The sequence below is a fragment of the Corvus cornix genome, chromosome 8, assembly GCF_000738735.6.
Source record: "Corvus cornix cornix isolate S_Up_H32 chromosome 8, ASM73873v5, whole genome shotgun sequence".
Taxonomy (NCBI): Eukaryota; Metazoa; Chordata; class Aves; order Passeriformes; family Corvidae; genus Corvus; species Corvus cornix.
The window spans coordinates 23,832,099-23,848,396 of NC_046338.1; the positions used below are offsets into that span (position 1 = coordinate 23,832,099).

The following is a 16,298-nucleotide window of genomic DNA, read 5'->3' on the forward strand; positions in this document are numbered from 1 at the left end:
CAAATTAACCTGAATTTCTGGAAGGAAGTCAAGGGAAATAAAAACAGAACAAAGCAGCATGTCTCAAACACTGAAGAGCTCAAGTTAAAGACTTGGTTTGAATTGTGGATGAATAAGACTGAATAACCACTTCTTTTTTCAGCTGTACACTCTTCAAGCCCCAGATAGCAACACTCTGCAGACTGCCTGGAAATGATTCACTACCCCACTTCACAGCCCCAGTAATTTAATCCCTGACACCAAATTTCACTCTGAATGAGAGCTTACTGAGCACTCATTTACAGTACTGTACCCTAACAAGAAAAAGTTTCTCACCTAAATTTCCAAGCAACACTAATTACTTTACGAATTCTCTGTACAGTTCATGTATAACAGCTCTGTAATAATCTTACCAGTAATTAACACCAACATATTAAGTTTCTCACAGTTAAAAGCAATTACAGTATGAATCCATGTGTGTTTTCCAGCACAGAAGTGAATGTACAGTGCTGAAAGTTTTTAAACTACTTGGTCACTCCAAGCCAGAAAATACAGATAGACCACATTCTTTTTCCAAATGTGCATCTCTTCCACATATTCTCTGCTAGGGAAAAAAAAGCAGTATCCTATAAACCTTAAAAGTGAATGCAATAAATAAAAGTCTAACAGGTCAAACTAAGTCTGACCAGTAAAACTTCAGAACCTTCTATCTCCTGCTACCAGCTCTACTCTCCCTGCGTAAAAGGATATCACACAATTTAAAACAAAAGAACTTATAATGAGAAATGCTTTATAAAGAAACTTTTCTAATAATGTATGGGAGAGAGAAACAAAATGTTATGGTCCAGAGTCAACTCAAATATAATAACTTCACAGTCCTCAGTTCCCTGGGCTTAGCACTTAGGACTGACTGAAAGCCAGACAAACTTCTGGAAAATGGCAGCTATGTCTGAAAATCCAATGAAGTTATGAATAAAACATGAAATGTCAATAGCAGAAAGTCAACAGCAAACTTTCCTGAAGGAAACACTTGAACACAGTCAGCAATATTCTTTTCACCATTATGGGCTGAAATCACACAGCAAGACTCCCTGATTTACACTAAATAGGACTGAATATTGGTAGAGGTTTGGGGGGGGGGGGGGGGGTGTTCTATTTTGGGGGAAGTATTAACAATTGGCTTCTACTATGCTGAAACTTTGAGAACAACAGGAATGCTCCTGGAATAAGCCTTAAAGACCTAACCTTGGAACAGCACAGGGAAACTTGACTTTGCCATCCATACTGAGGGATGCACTCAATGGGTCACAAAAATGTTGTATCTTCGAGACGACCATCCCAGCACTCCTGCACACTTTGAAATTACAGAACAAGCAAGCACAGGAAAAGGATCATCTCAGGTAAAGCCACCCAAGAAAATGGGGGAAAAACAAAGTATAGCATCCAAAATATATGTATCAATAACGTGTATTTAAATATCAAACATTAAGGCACGCAGGAGAGGACACAAAGTAAGCTCCTAAGCATCAAACGACATTTGAGCACACGATTTTTAAATCCTGAAAAAGATTTTAAAATTATGTTGCTCAAGAAGGTAGGACAGACTGCAGTTTGAAAAAATATCCCCAATTGTAAAGATGCACATTAATAAAGTGTAAAAAAACTACTCGAGGGAGTAATATGAAGGAAAGGAATTTACCAAGGTAAAAGCAGAGAAAGTTTAGCACAGGATGGAGCTCTGTGTTGCTGAAGAGAAGATACCATCACTAACTGCCAGCATGAAAGAAACCAAAGCAACAAGAAGGAAACAGCACCCAAGTAAAGTGTTTGCAAGGAGTTCACCTCCTCACCTCAAAAACATTTGAGCAGTTGGGCAGGATGGGTGCACTGCCCAGCAACGCGTTCTTCCACTTCCCATGTGGAAATATCCAGGATGTGCAATTCCTACTGCAAACAACATTCTAACGCATCACAGAACTTGAACAATGTCAAAGGAAAGGTTTCTCTGTCCTGCCTGACCAAAGCTGCAGGACCAAGACCCCCGCTGGACAAAAGGTGAGCAAGCGCTGCCCCTGGGCTGCTGAGCAGTTCTACTGACTGCACGTGGAACTCATTGTTTGCTCTTCAAGAACAGCACAATTACCACCCCCTCACACTGACTATTAAACCACTCTAGTAGCAAAGCCTGTCCCATCTGGCATGAAAATTTTAAGTCAGTGAACCAGAGAGGCATCCTGATACACTGCATCAGAAATAATGATCCATCACAAGAAGCAGAGAAATTTGGCTGCAACTCAACAGTTTACTTAATGCATGTTAAAATTCCTAAATTTACCCTCTTAGCTCGACAAACTTCGAATTTCTTATGCTAAGGACAAGACAGCTAATGGAAAAATTGTGTATTAAAGCACACAAATATTCAAAGAAAAACCGTTCACCTGTTTGCTGCCTAAACTTTAAATACTGTAGTATCATACAAAACTGAATATAGGCAATATGCCACAATCCTGCTGCAACTAGAAGAGGACTACTGTGAACCCTTCTTAGGATTTCAGTACCTCTGAGGAAAGAGCAAACAGGTGAGACACAAAGAAAAAAGCCTAGACACATTGTCTTTTGGCTTTGTTTCAACCTTTAGCCAAAGCCTATGCAAGCTGAATTGTAGCACTGTGCCCATTGCTACAAGCCATCCTGCCTTCCACAATTTGTAGCCAACCACAGGCAGTCACAGAGGGCAAGGTGTGGAAACCCTTCAGAACAGAAGAAATCTGTAGGATTCAACTTCATCTTAGGTGTTATCCATCATTACTAATAAATGTGGATACAGTGGCATAAAGACTGCAAGTTATTACCCTTTGATTATTTTTTTTTTCTTTTTATCATCTTTCTTTTCCTTCAGACTTCTTTCCCAAAAGTCCCAATACTGCAACCTTTCCATAAACATGTGTAATTCCAAGTTCTTACCAGACTTATTGTAAAAAAACAGAATTTAATGAACAAAAAATGCCTTATTTTATTTTTATTAATGACTATTTCTGCTTGTAATCTCACTTCTACACTGAATATTTGGAAGCCACAGCTTCATTTTGAGGGCAACTAAATAAAAAATTCCATAAGGAATGAGGTCATTTGTGACAGAGCTGCAAGTGATGTGCATCGTTCAGTTTTAAGCAAATGACATTACCAGTGCATTAATGCCTAATTATGACATGAAAACCACCTGCACTGGGAGTTCCAGTTACACTACAATTTAATAGTTTTACAATAGAATACCCTAGAAGTAAATGAGATCTTTGCTATTTGCTGAAGTTAATTTGAAGCTGAAGAAGATCTCAAATATCTCTAGGTCCCCTCCTAAGAAATCCAGGTGTTAATTACTAATTCTATGTAACTTCCATAAGTGATGTACCAATACCTTTCATAAGTCAACCTCACATTTAAAATACCTTCTTTCCAACACCTTGTTTTTATTTCCAATGCTAGCCTACACTTAGCTAACTTGGTATTACACCACTGCTATTCTTAACCTATGTATTTCTTTAAATATACCTAGAAACCTGAAATACAAAATTAACTTTGTGTGACTAAACCAAATATAACCAGAAAGTTAAGGCAGATAAACACACTCTAGAATGGAGTGTGACAGTGAGTTAGGCAGGTAGAATATCACCACATCACAAAGGAGCCTTTCAACTGGAACAAGAGCTGCAGTCCAGTCAACCCCATTTCAGCACCAAGAGAAGCCCCAACACCACATTCTCAGAATCACACAACATTGAAATGGATTTCTCACCACTGCTAATTACAGACAATCTTTTTTTCTCTGCCAGTCATCTGATCTCATCTCTGCTTTCTGCTCAGAAGTGTCTACATTAAGCTCGCACTGATGAGCTGCTCCACAAACTCTTCTGGGTTCTTCATTCCTGCCATGCAAAACCTGTTATTTCCTGTTCCCTCCTGAACCACACACATGTGGTATAAGCAAGAAATCCACCCACCTGTTCAGGACAGATGCTGCCTGCAGGGTTCCTGACCAGAACCATGTCATTTGGCAGCTAGGAGGACTCAGACCATCACTGTACCTGAGCTTCTTGTTGTAAAAGAGCCCACAATGAATTACAGGCTGTGGTACATTTGAACTCTTACACTTGCCTATTAATTCCTTGCTCTGCTTTTTATCATTTCACACTGTCCAGTTTAGATATTTACTACTTTTAAATCTTAACAGGAAATGGTATTAAAAGGGAAACTGCTTGGCAAATAAATGAGTTTTGAAGGTTTAAGATATTAACAGAAGGACACTGAGTAAGGACTAGTAAAAATATTCATGGAAGGATTGGTTTAGCTCTATATTTTGTGTTCCTTTCTTTCCCAAATTCCCTTGGCTTTTCTTGCAACAATTAATTCTTCATGGAAGCTACTTTGGATTATTTTTCATTGCTGAAAAAGCTACCAAACATCCTGCTTTGGCTTTTTTCTCCATCCCACCATGCAACTCACAATGAGCAATAGTAAATAAAACCACTGCACTGAAATATAAGCGTATTGAGGCCAACAGGGAATAGACTTCAAGAGGATATAATACAATATCTGACCCAATTTCCCATAGGAAGTTTCATACACAAACAAACATCCCCATAAAGGATATATTCACATGTAAATGCAGCTTTACAAAACTTTCTTTTTATTTAAATCATTTCAGAGATGAGTTGGCTACGATTTTCCTGAACAAAAAATGGTAATAACTTGGAGGAAGCCAAATACTCTAAAAAAATGCAAGCTGAATTGTTCACTTTGAGTTTAAAATGGCATTTAGCAGCATGTAAGTCCTTGCAGCCGAATAGAAAGCCCTTAAAAACATATATGGGAAGTTTTATTAAAGAGGAAAATGACTATTTGAGAACCAGGAGAGGCAATTCAGAAGCGTAACAAAATTCGCATGACCTTCTGCAAGAAGCACAAAACCATCCAAGCACAACAAACACAAGATTGCAAAATAAAACCACAGCAAGACATGAAAGTGAAGTAACTGAACTTGTGCTAAAAACAAGATAAAAAAAGCAATGGGGACAGGAGAAAAATTGCATTAGGAAGACAAATCATCACTCAAGTTCAATGTTCACCATGTTTTAAAACTGGTGAGAATTCTTCAATATTGTAGATTGTTTCCATCTCCTCTCCAGGAGGGTGCTTGTGTTTTGCACTGCAGTTCCCAGTTTGTTTTTTAATTTAAATACACACAACTAGATAATATTTACTTGGAATTACTGGAGGCAACTTTTAGGGTAACAGTGACTGTTTGAGGATAGGGAATCTATTTCATGTTACACACCTGACAGTCATCCTTGCACTTGTGCTTTTTTATTAATTGCATACTATCTTCCCCATACAAATCTTTTCCTCCCCAAGGAAGTTCTGGTTTTAAGCTTTCAGTTTGCTTCCTAAGAGGTAGAAATAATTTCTAAGAAATAATACTTTTGGATTTTATTACTTGGAAAGTTACCTTTAGGCATAGTTAGAGCTCTTTGTTGTCTTTTCATAGGTTTGTAAAATAATAGCAGAGAAAATGCCCTAGTATGACTTGTCAGTTTTGGTTCTCAATTTTTTTTTCTTTTGAAAAAAGCATAGCAATCAACTTACCCTCTTTGCCTTTAAATCTTTCCTGATCGTATCTGTTGTAGGCAGCTGGAATAGGTTGCTTATTTCGTAAAGTTGGATCCTAAAACAGGTTAAATAACATTTGTAAAACATACTAAAAATGTATTGGATGGTTTTTGAATTTCATGAAGAGTTACTCAGAACTACTCAAGAGGATAAAACCAGTTCATTTTTGTATGAGTTTGAATGCATTTGAAAACTTCTGATGTTTCCATTCAACATCCACTTACAATCTTACAGACACAGACTTTAGTACTGAATGCAAAGTGAACAACCTGAGGCAAAACTAAAATAAGAGGAACAAACTACATTACTAAAATCTCTATGTGTAGTGAAATCACTGACTTTTTGTTATACTTAAAGAATTAGCGAGGAAAAGAGTATCAACTGACAATTCATGATTAAGGCTTCAGCCACACAAAATTTCCCTTGTCAGCCTGATTAAGACAAAATTTTGCTAAATAAAATAAATAAAAACAAATTTTGAGTAAAAAAAGCATTCTGGGAAAAAACTTTTTAAAAAGCACCAATCTAGAGGCACATTCAATACCAATTCAGTCATTTTTGTGGATGGCTTAGTTATGTATTCACAACTACTCTGAGTGGGACATTTGAATAATGCCATGCACAATTTAAGAAATTCAACACAAAGCAAATATTTACATGTTGGAATTCATCTTGCTATTTAAATTTAGTTCTTTGTTAAATGCAGTAGCAGCAAAAACAACCAAGTATGATTAAACAGCTTTTAGAGCAGACTACCACCATGTTCGAAGATACATTAGGTTTAATAGAACACAATAGTAAACACCACAACTCTAAACAAATCCTGTCTAATACCTAGATAGCATTGAACAATACAGCTCTAAGTCTGTCCTGATTTATTACAAGCAAAAGAAAGCTGGTTCGAGCTGTTCTCACTCGTGAGTCATGCTCCAGATTCTTAAACATTTGCTACCGTATCTGTCAGAAAAGCAGCAAAACATTTCATCTGAAATGGCAGCACTCTCATCGAATACATTTTTTGCAAATAGATGCAGCACATGGCTAGTGCTTGATAGATGCAGAAGCTGGCACTAGCAGATTAATCTCTCGGTAACAAGAGCATATTGAACAAATTAAACTAATATATTCAACTCTTTAAATACCAATAAATGCAACTTAAGTCAAAGAATAGCTGTGAAGTTATGCTTGAAAAACATGCATTTTTTGGAAACAAACCAAAACCAACTGTGTATGTAATACTGAGAAGACACTGTGCTCTCACTTTTGGTGTCCCAGCCCTCGTGTTCAGCCAAGCACTGCTCTTACCGTTGGTGCTGTGTTTGGTGCAGGTCTTTGCTCAGGTGCTCGGCCTTCTTCTCTGGCTTTAACTGATTGAAGAATTGCAAAAATATTCTTGGCAAAGTTCTGAAAAAGACATTAGATATCTGTGAACCTTGATGACCGTGTGCATCTCACATAACAACCACCCAGGTGGAAGACACCGTTTGGTGAACTTAAATTTCACCGAAAACCAACACTGGTGCACCAATGTTCTAAATAAATGATTTCTGACCCCTTTTCAGTGACAGGATCCAAACATTAACAGGGTTTTAAGGCATCATTGTTACCCCTTATTCTTTAAGGCCCACACCTGCTAAATCTAACTGGCTTCATTACACCACATGGTAAACCAAATTCTTCTCAAAGCACTTGTAATCTATAAACTGCAAAGTGTACACAATGTCTGTCACTGATGTCAATTTTCAGTAATGGTTCATCAGTAAAAGAAATCTTTTATCAATTAAGGAAGACAGCTTTTTTTTTTTTAACTGGTTCAGAATAATATAAAGTATTCACAAAATGCTTACACTGTCCAGAGTATTGTATACTAACACTGAAGTTAACACCACTGACATCATGAAACAAACACATGAATTACAAAACAAAGACTTCTGGGGTCAATTTTGTAGAAATCACTTAGAGAGAGTTGTACTGCAAAGCTTCCCTAATTCTGCTCACTTGACCTCAGTGAGCACCTTGTCAAGCTGGCAAGGCAGGAACTGGAAGACCACCAGAAACCACTTACAAAGGCAAAGCCATCCCTTGAGCAAACAGGTTCTTTTGACACAGTCTGAAAGAACTCACACAAAACTGTATTTTAAGTTCTTTTCAGTCAGAAAAATCCCAGGGAAAAAACCCTTCAAGAGCTGCAAGCCATACACATATCAATTATATGAGGATACCCAAAGTCTAAACTACAGGCCTTCACTGCAAATTCAGATTGCTCCCAAACTGTGGCCTGGGCAGCATATCTATCAGTCACAATTCTTGTCATTGCTGTGCTTATTCACACACTGTCTCTAGGAAACAAGGCTACTCCATCTTCTGAAACTCACAAGAAGGAACTAATTAACAACAGGAGTAATGTTATAAGAGTGACACAGTCCACACAGAAGCCACAGCTCCCAGTCACAAGGATGTTACAACCAACTCTCACATCTGTATTGTACTCATAAAACCTACAGTTAACATAGTCTTCAAGTGAGTTTGAACTTCAAATTGTGAATTTTTCAAAGGCCTTTAAACATATGGGACTTTAATAGCCTTAAATTGCACATCCTGGACCAAACTCAGGTAAAAAAAACCCACAGGATTCTTTCTCCCATCTGCTGAAAACAAGCCACTAATAAGCATGGAATTAGAAGTGTTCTTGCTGATGTCTTTTTTCCACAGCATGAAAATGCAAGTCCCCCAAGGCCGCAACCAATGTCTGTTTGGAACAGGAGAGAACCAGCAGTGTTTTAACAAGCACTCAAACTAACATCATCTTCTTGCTGCTCACTGGCTTGGTCAGGGATGTGGGATTATATTACTGTGACAGAAAAATGATTGAGCAGGAAGTCACTGCAGGTACCAGCTGATTTGTAAAGCCCTGCAGAATTGCAGACAGCTAGGTTTTCATTGTTCATCCCTTCAGAGATCAGAATATGAATATCCCTTAGCTTCTGCCCTAGATTTAGTTAAACTTAATAATCAAGTGCAACATTTTTACTACCAAAAACTTCTCATCTGGGGGACAGAGCAGAAGAGAAGAGGGAAAAAAACCCCAAACATCAAAATATTTGTTTCTCTGCACAGATGCTCTATCCCTTGCCGACACAGTGACTAACATACACTAAGTCAAGTTACTATTGCTAGTGGTAATTTAATGCCGGGATGTTTGTGGAGAAATCTCAGGGCCAGTCAGATCAGACTGCTCTGATGAGGAAGGCTTAATGAAGTCACATCGCTAACTAAATTCCTTTTGTAATAAAAATGCTTCCATCTCAATATATCACAGTTTATGCTAAAAAATCACAGTCTTTAATTTCTGTAGCTCACCGTAACCCTAATGTTCACTAACAAAGACTTCTAGTCACGACAGCAGCTTTATCATGCTAGCAAAAATAAATAAATATTTCTTCTAATAGTGATCATCAAGGATAAACATTGGTTTCAGCTTCATAGAAAACAATTCTAGAGGAAAAAAGTTGAAGAAAAGTACACTTCATCTCAATCATCAGACAAAAATAAAACCTTAAATCTAACATGTAAAACTAGAAGCATATGCACTGTTACACAATATGGCTTACAGTGCTTCAAAACTTTCCTATAGCTAAGTTGTAACCAAGTTTTAATATACATTCTGGTGTTTCACTACCGAGAGAGAGGAGCCTAAGAAAAACCATATAAACTCAAATAAAATCTTACTGGAACCAACAATAAGGATTTGTTGGACATACATGCTTCCCAGGAAAACCAAGAGCTGCAGAATGCTGTAAACATTGTCCAAACTTAGAGCAGGGCTGGAGAAGGAAGAATTGAGCCCCAACTACATTTCTTTACACATTTGCTTGATGTGCTCAGACATACTGCTAAATCCTTTACAGCCACTGACAGACTGAAAGGCATGATGCTTTCCAAAAAGGCAATATTCCCATAACACATTTTCAGTAATTCCTATATATGGCATGACATGAAAAATGCAAACAGTATTCAGATGGCCTCATGAAAGTACAGCAGAAATTAAAACATTGCTCATAAGGAACATGAAGTGATAAACTGTATATTTAAAAGAAAATATTTTGCACATCTAAATTTAAAGCACATATTTAAATCTGGAATTCAAATCAAAAAGTAAAAAATCATTTAAGGCATCACTCTCCTATGCCTCAGAATATGTATCTTCAATTTGCAAACTGTTCACCAACTTTGAAGCTGATTTTCTGTCCTCCCTGCTCTTGTAATTCACAACTGCAGACACTCATGGTGCCCCTCAAACTGTTCTCTGCACACTTTGGAGCTGGACAAGCCATGCTGGGGCACACAACAAGCACACTGCCACACAGGAGATTGTTTAAACTACCACATGAATAAAAAGGTGTTTGTGACCCTGCTTTCAGGACAATGGTAGTTTAAGAAATTCACATTACAGTATGAGAATATATATTGCTAAACAACTGAAAGCAGAGCACATGATGACTTTGTCAAGCTTCAGATTAGGAAGCCTATAAAAAACTGTTGATAAAATTGAACTTGTTACTAACTGTTGGGGGAAAAAAAAAATAAAAATCAGACACTCCTTTCACTAGAAGTTACTCTGGGAATTTCTTTATGTTCCACTCAAAAAGTTAACTGTGTATTACTAAAGCTGAACTGAAAACATAGCTATGAGTATATTTGCTCCCTGTATAGCTGTGGCCTATGCTCCCTGTACAGCTCCCTGTCTATTCGTGGACTTTGTTTTCAGAAAAAAGTCCAATTCTCCCTTGTTCCATGTTACCTTCACTAAATTTTTATAGCAAGAATATTCTATGAAAGACAACTGAAACTTTTAATCAGAAATGTTAATTCAGGAGTGTGAAAGAAGAGCCACACTGTAACAGCCTGAAGATACAGCACAGCATAAAATATCAAAAATCTCCTTGATACATAATCCTAGTTTATTTCTCCTATGAATGCAGCATGTGGAAATACATAATTTTTTAATAGTTATGTTAGAGTAGTGTTTAAGGGATTACTTTATAGCTGACCTAAATATTCTTTCAGGAAACATAATGCTTTATTCTACATATTTTTTGTCGAATGCAAGGTACATATAGAAAAAACAAGATTTATTATTGCTCAGTATAAATACAATTTTTAAAATCTGGCCCATCTTTCTTTTAAATGCTACATTCAAAATGTTTGCAGTAGTAATAATGCAGCAATAAAAGAGCCTGCCCAGTTTTACTAAGGAAGTCAGTCCTGGGTGGAGTTTGAGCACTCAAGCTGTACCATGACATTTGTGCACAGCCACTCCAAACCCACCCTCCTGCTCCATCTGAAGGACTAATGAGGACACCAGTTGCTATTAGCCTGGCACACCTTTCCTTTTTCAATTTGTTCTTGAAGTCCCCACGGCTGTGAATTTCATGAACGTGGGACAATTCTGCCACCTAGAGCCCACGCATAAAGTTGCTTTTACAATCAATTTCTTTTAAAATATCCACAATTTTACTCTCAAAACTCTTAGTTGTCTAAAGTGATTAAAGTACTGTTAGTCTTGCTTCAAAATTGTTTTACCAGCTAAATTAAATTACTGAAACTCTAATTATAACTGTATTATTAACCCACTCACAGGTGACTTCACTAGTAACAATGGTCAAGAGGCATCAGAACAAAAATACGAGAACTGAAAGTAATTGAAAACATGATTTCTCACAACATTTACTTCAAACACAGTAGTTACTGTGAAAAGGATCAAACCTATAAAGAAAATACATTAATTTTAAAAATAAAATATGCAAGTACTAACTGCAGTAGTAATATTTTTCAGGCGGTAACACAAAACTAAAAATCATGACCACCACAAAGATCAGGTTCATATGGGGAAAAAAAAAGTTCTGCTCTTTAATACTTATGTACAAGAATACAGAAGACCACAAAATAACAACATTCTGGAATAGTTCAGCTGCTGTATTAGATTAATTTGCACTTGTGGGTTACATCCAAGGTAAATGCCACATAGCAGGAAAATGCCAATCCCCCTAGCTAGGTCATCTATAAACTCCAATCATCCTACTCAGTTCTGGTCTTCTCTCACCACGCACACAAAAATACCCAGAAGCTGGGGATGGCACAGTGGGGAAATACAAATCAAGATTATGAAATTTAATACATAAAACTCACAGTCAAGATCTATGAAACTGAATTGGAGCTTGAGGTCTATTCTCTTCTGTATTAACATCTTGTGTCATGGGTAACAATACATTGGACATCAAGTAACTTTTTCCCAAAGAAAAGTACGGATAGCTAGTACATGCAACAGGGCGGCAATAACTAAGGATGTAAAAGCTAAAAACCTATGAAGGCTTAAAAAAGAAAGTTGTTTACTTAATCAAATCACTTGTTATACAATATAAGATTTCCATGCTTTCAAAACAAAACTTAAGCAGATGTGCTGGACAGCCTAGTCTAAGTCTTTCAGATAAGAACAGATATATAAATATAAGGATTAAGGCAGGAAAATATTTTATTTGAGTTAGGCTTACTTCCTACCTTATGAGAAAGAAAAAAGAACAATTTTTATATTAAAAAAGTGCTGTAATTTAGAATATTTTCTTAAAAATTTTGTATATATTAAGCAGGGAAAGCAGGAAAAAAACCCCAGATTGCAAGAGAATCAAATTCACCAGTCTGCAGCAATGAAGCAACAGCAAGAAAAAAAACAGACCATTGCTTCAACATTTCAACCTTGACCTTGTAAGTAATATACACTGAAAGGAACAAGGTTACACTGACAAAAAGATACAATTTCAGGATGTAAAGGTTATGAAACTGCAGAGACCCAACTTCACCTAACAGATCCCATACCAAGTCTTAATAGTGTTTCCATTATGAACAGATACCTGCAGAAAGAACCCACATCCCATCATTTCCATAGGTATGAACACACCTAACTCCATTAGAAACATGTTTACCTCAAATGCCACCTTCTCCTGTCCAACTTACATGGTTCTGCTTCAGTGCTTTTCCCTGGACTGTCTCCAGGCAGGCAGAAACTTTGATGCCACACAGGTCACTCTGGACTCCCAGTGCCAGGCACTGTCTTCAAAAGATTTACACAAGGCTCAAGGAGGACAAAAGTATTTACAGATATGCTAAAAGCTGAGAAATGCACCAGCACCACATGAGTGAATGTGTCTGCCTGGACAATGCACCTACATCAGGAGTGTGTAGCTGCTGTTCAGCTTCTCAGCTGAAGAGATTTAGAAAGGTTATGTGGTATAACCTTTAAGACTTCCCATATGTTTGACAGGCTGGATTATGTTATTTCCTTGTACATAGGGTTAGAGGTCACTCGAGAAAAGGTAATTCTAATATACTTGCAACTGTGAGAAAATAGAACTGAAGGAGTGCTGGCTGAAATTTAAAGTTTTAGCAATAATCTGTAGCACTTTCCCATGAACTGGGCCTGCCTGAGCTGGAGTTAATTCCCTCCCAGCTGCCCTGGTTGTGCTGCACTAAGCCTTGGTAGCCAGAAAGGCGTTGATAACAGCCCAGTGTTTTGGCTGCTGCTGAGCAGTGCTGGCCCAGCAGCAAGGCTGTCTCCACATTCCCTCCTCACCAGTGGGCTGGGGCTGAGCAGGATCCTGAGAGGACAGACAGCCAGGACAGCTGACTCCAGGGATATTCCCCATCACATGACATGTGCTCAGCAGTAGAAGCTAAGAGAAATACGGAGGAGGGGCATTTCTTGTTACAATATTTATCTTCTGGAGCAACTGCTAAGTGTCCCCAAGCCCTGCTCCCCAGGAAGTGGCTAGAGATCTTCTGCTGATGGGAAGTGGAGAATACATCTTTTGTCTTCCTGTGCTTCCCCACACATCCTTTGCTTTTATTCAACTGCCTTTATCTTGACCCACACATTTTTTCCCATCTTATTTTCTCCCAGCCATCCTGCTGAGGAGGGAAGCAGCTTGGTGGGCACCTGTCATCCATCCAGCCAAGGTCAACCCACCACACTCTACAAAAAAAAGGATGAAAGATTTTTTAAAAGAACATCTGAAATGCTCAGAGCTCACTGTTCATATCAGAACACTGGTTCATTTCAAAAAGTTCCAAAGTCACAAGGCCAGTATTAGTGCATTTCCAAAATTCCAGCTTTAAGATTTCTCTACACACAAGTAGAGCACGTTCAACACAGCCCACCCAGTTACCTTGCTGCTTATCTAAGAAATAGTTCTGAGCAATCTGGGAGATTAAAACTAAATAACTAAATATAAGTCAAGTACACCAGCAGTCACAGACAAAAATACACTCTCCAAATACACCTGTGAATGATGAAACTCCTGCTTAATCTAATTTGTTCCCACAGGAAAAATTCAAGTGCCAAATCCATTTACAGTAGAGATTAAATGAGGAGGTTTTTCCTTCAGCAGAGATTGCTGTAGCCTGCTACAGAAAATTATAAAAACCAAAGGATTTTTAGGAAGGAAAGCTAGAGGAAGGATGTGAAAGGAAGGAATCAATTTCAGTATAAACACAGCATTTTTTCTAGGTGTTTAATGGTTTGTTTTACAAAACAGCCTCATATTTATCTAAAAACATGTACACAACTGAAACCTGTGCAGAGCATTGATGCAAAACTTAACACTTCTAACACTTATGATAGTAAATAGTCTATGCATGGATTCAAAACTCTTCCTGAAATTAAATTCCTTTTAACAATATATACTGTCAAAGAGTTCTAAAATTAAGTTACTATGAGAAGAAAAAAAAACCTTTATACTAAACAGATGCAATTTGGCTCTGAAAAGTGATCACATAAAAATGCCACATTATTCATAAAAATCTAGAAGACTACACTACAGACTTGGGGAAAGCCAACAAATATTTAAAACAGAAGGAGCAGGATGACTCATCTACTAGCAATTAAATCAAACGCTGCATTTCCAAAAGAGGTAGAACTGCACAATAATCATACAGAAAACTATGGAAAAATAACAAAAAGTTTTAAGCAAAGCATAAAAATAAGCAAGCACATTAATGCAAATTGTAGAAATCTTAAAACCAAAAGAGGACAGGTGAACTGAAATGTCTGATTTTAGAAACAATAGGAACCTCATGGAAATCAGTAAAAAGACATCCAGGGATTAATGCAGCATCTGATCAAAAGAGGGTAACAGAGAGGTCATGCAGACAAGGGACCTGTGTGATGCATTACAGAAATCTTAAGGGTCAAATAAACTGGGAACGACACAACTGCAGAAGTATCTTCTACAACAGGACTATCAATGCACTCAAATTACACATTTTCATGAACAAAAAAAAAACCTCACAGCCAGGAAAAAAAAAAAAAATCACTGTAATTTCAGCAAGGGGAGCTTTGTGACCATGAAGATGCTGGCAATAAAAGCAGCAGCTGAAAGGACAGAATGCAAATATCATGAGAACTTCTTAAAATGTTAAAAAAGAACATTACATCACTGGAGATCTAAAAAAAATCCTGGAACAATTCTTATATAAAGCAAACTTCGGAATTGGGAAGTGTGTCCAAAAGGAGAAACAGTAAATGCTTCAGAAATACAGTTAATATTATTGGCATCTATGAAGAATTTAGAGGAGCATATTGCTGGAGGAACCAGTATTTTCTTCAAACATATCAAAACCAAAGGAAACCTGTTAGTAAGCTGAAAAAGTCAAGAGATTATTTTTGTACTGTAGCCTGATCTTTCTCGTGTTTCCCTTTTGCATCTTAAGCTATCTCTGCATCTTAGTTTACTACAGAGAACACTGGGAAAACTCACACACACAGGACTGTTTGTCTGTGGAATAGAGCTTGAGAAGCATGCTCGGACTGAAGCAATTTTTGCAAAGAAACAACAAAATTTACATTTAGGAGTGCTCACTGTTTGTTACCATTCACCCAGGAGTTCCAAAGGAATTCACATATTTAAAAGGCATGCACTGCTGAAGTCAATTTTGGTTTTAAATACTCTAGGAGGATTCAAGAGATTGCAGATAAACCCATACCAAGCAGATAGTAAAAATTTACAATAAAAAGAATTATCAGGCACAACAGCAATTCAAGTATCACATAGAAGAGTCAAAACAGCATTTGCAGAGCAGTATCATGCTTCCCTGATAAAAATTCTTTAAAGGAATAGGGAAGTAGGGAAGAAATGATTTGCCTGAGACAACATATCTGGGTTTCTTCACTACTTTTGAGAAGGTCTTCACAAAGGTTCTTGAAACAGAAAAAAAGGAAAAAAAAAACTAAACACAAACACCCCCCCCCCCAAACACACACCAAAAAACCCTCCCAACCAACGTACAAATGAAAAACCTGAGCTGTTCTGGGATAAATCACAGCCCTCAGTATCACGTGATGTTTCCCCATCTACTTACTCTCACTGCTACTTGTTGGAAAATATAAACATTAACACTCGGTGATTTCTGTCCAAGCTATCAAGAATGTTCCTGCAACCCTGCACAAACCGAAATAGAAGATTTGCTGTTACGCCCATGACACTCATCAGGCTGCTCACAGTAACTGCATGCTCGAGTCCAAGAACAAACTTCGTCTCTTGTTTCTTGTCTTTCTCCCTGTGTCATGTTTTGCTTAAAGTCACTACCTCATCTCACTGTTACTA

General features: G+C 37.5%; 1 protein-coding gene across 1 annotated transcript in view; it reads right to left on the reverse strand.

Moving 5' to 3' along the window:
* Window positions 1-16,298, reverse strand: part of CDC73 (cell division cycle 73) — a 101,757-nt gene that overhangs the window by 74,351 nt on the left and 11,108 nt on the right. Inside the window, exons 8-9 of the mRNA XM_039555878.1 lie at window positions 6,949-7,047; window positions 5,620-5,698 (exon numbers count right to left, since the gene is read on the reverse strand). Coding sequence (XP_039411812.1) covers window positions 5,620-5,698; window positions 6,949-7,047 — 178 coding nt within the window. The remainder of the gene's footprint in view (window positions 1-5,619; window positions 5,699-6,948; window positions 7,048-16,298) is intronic.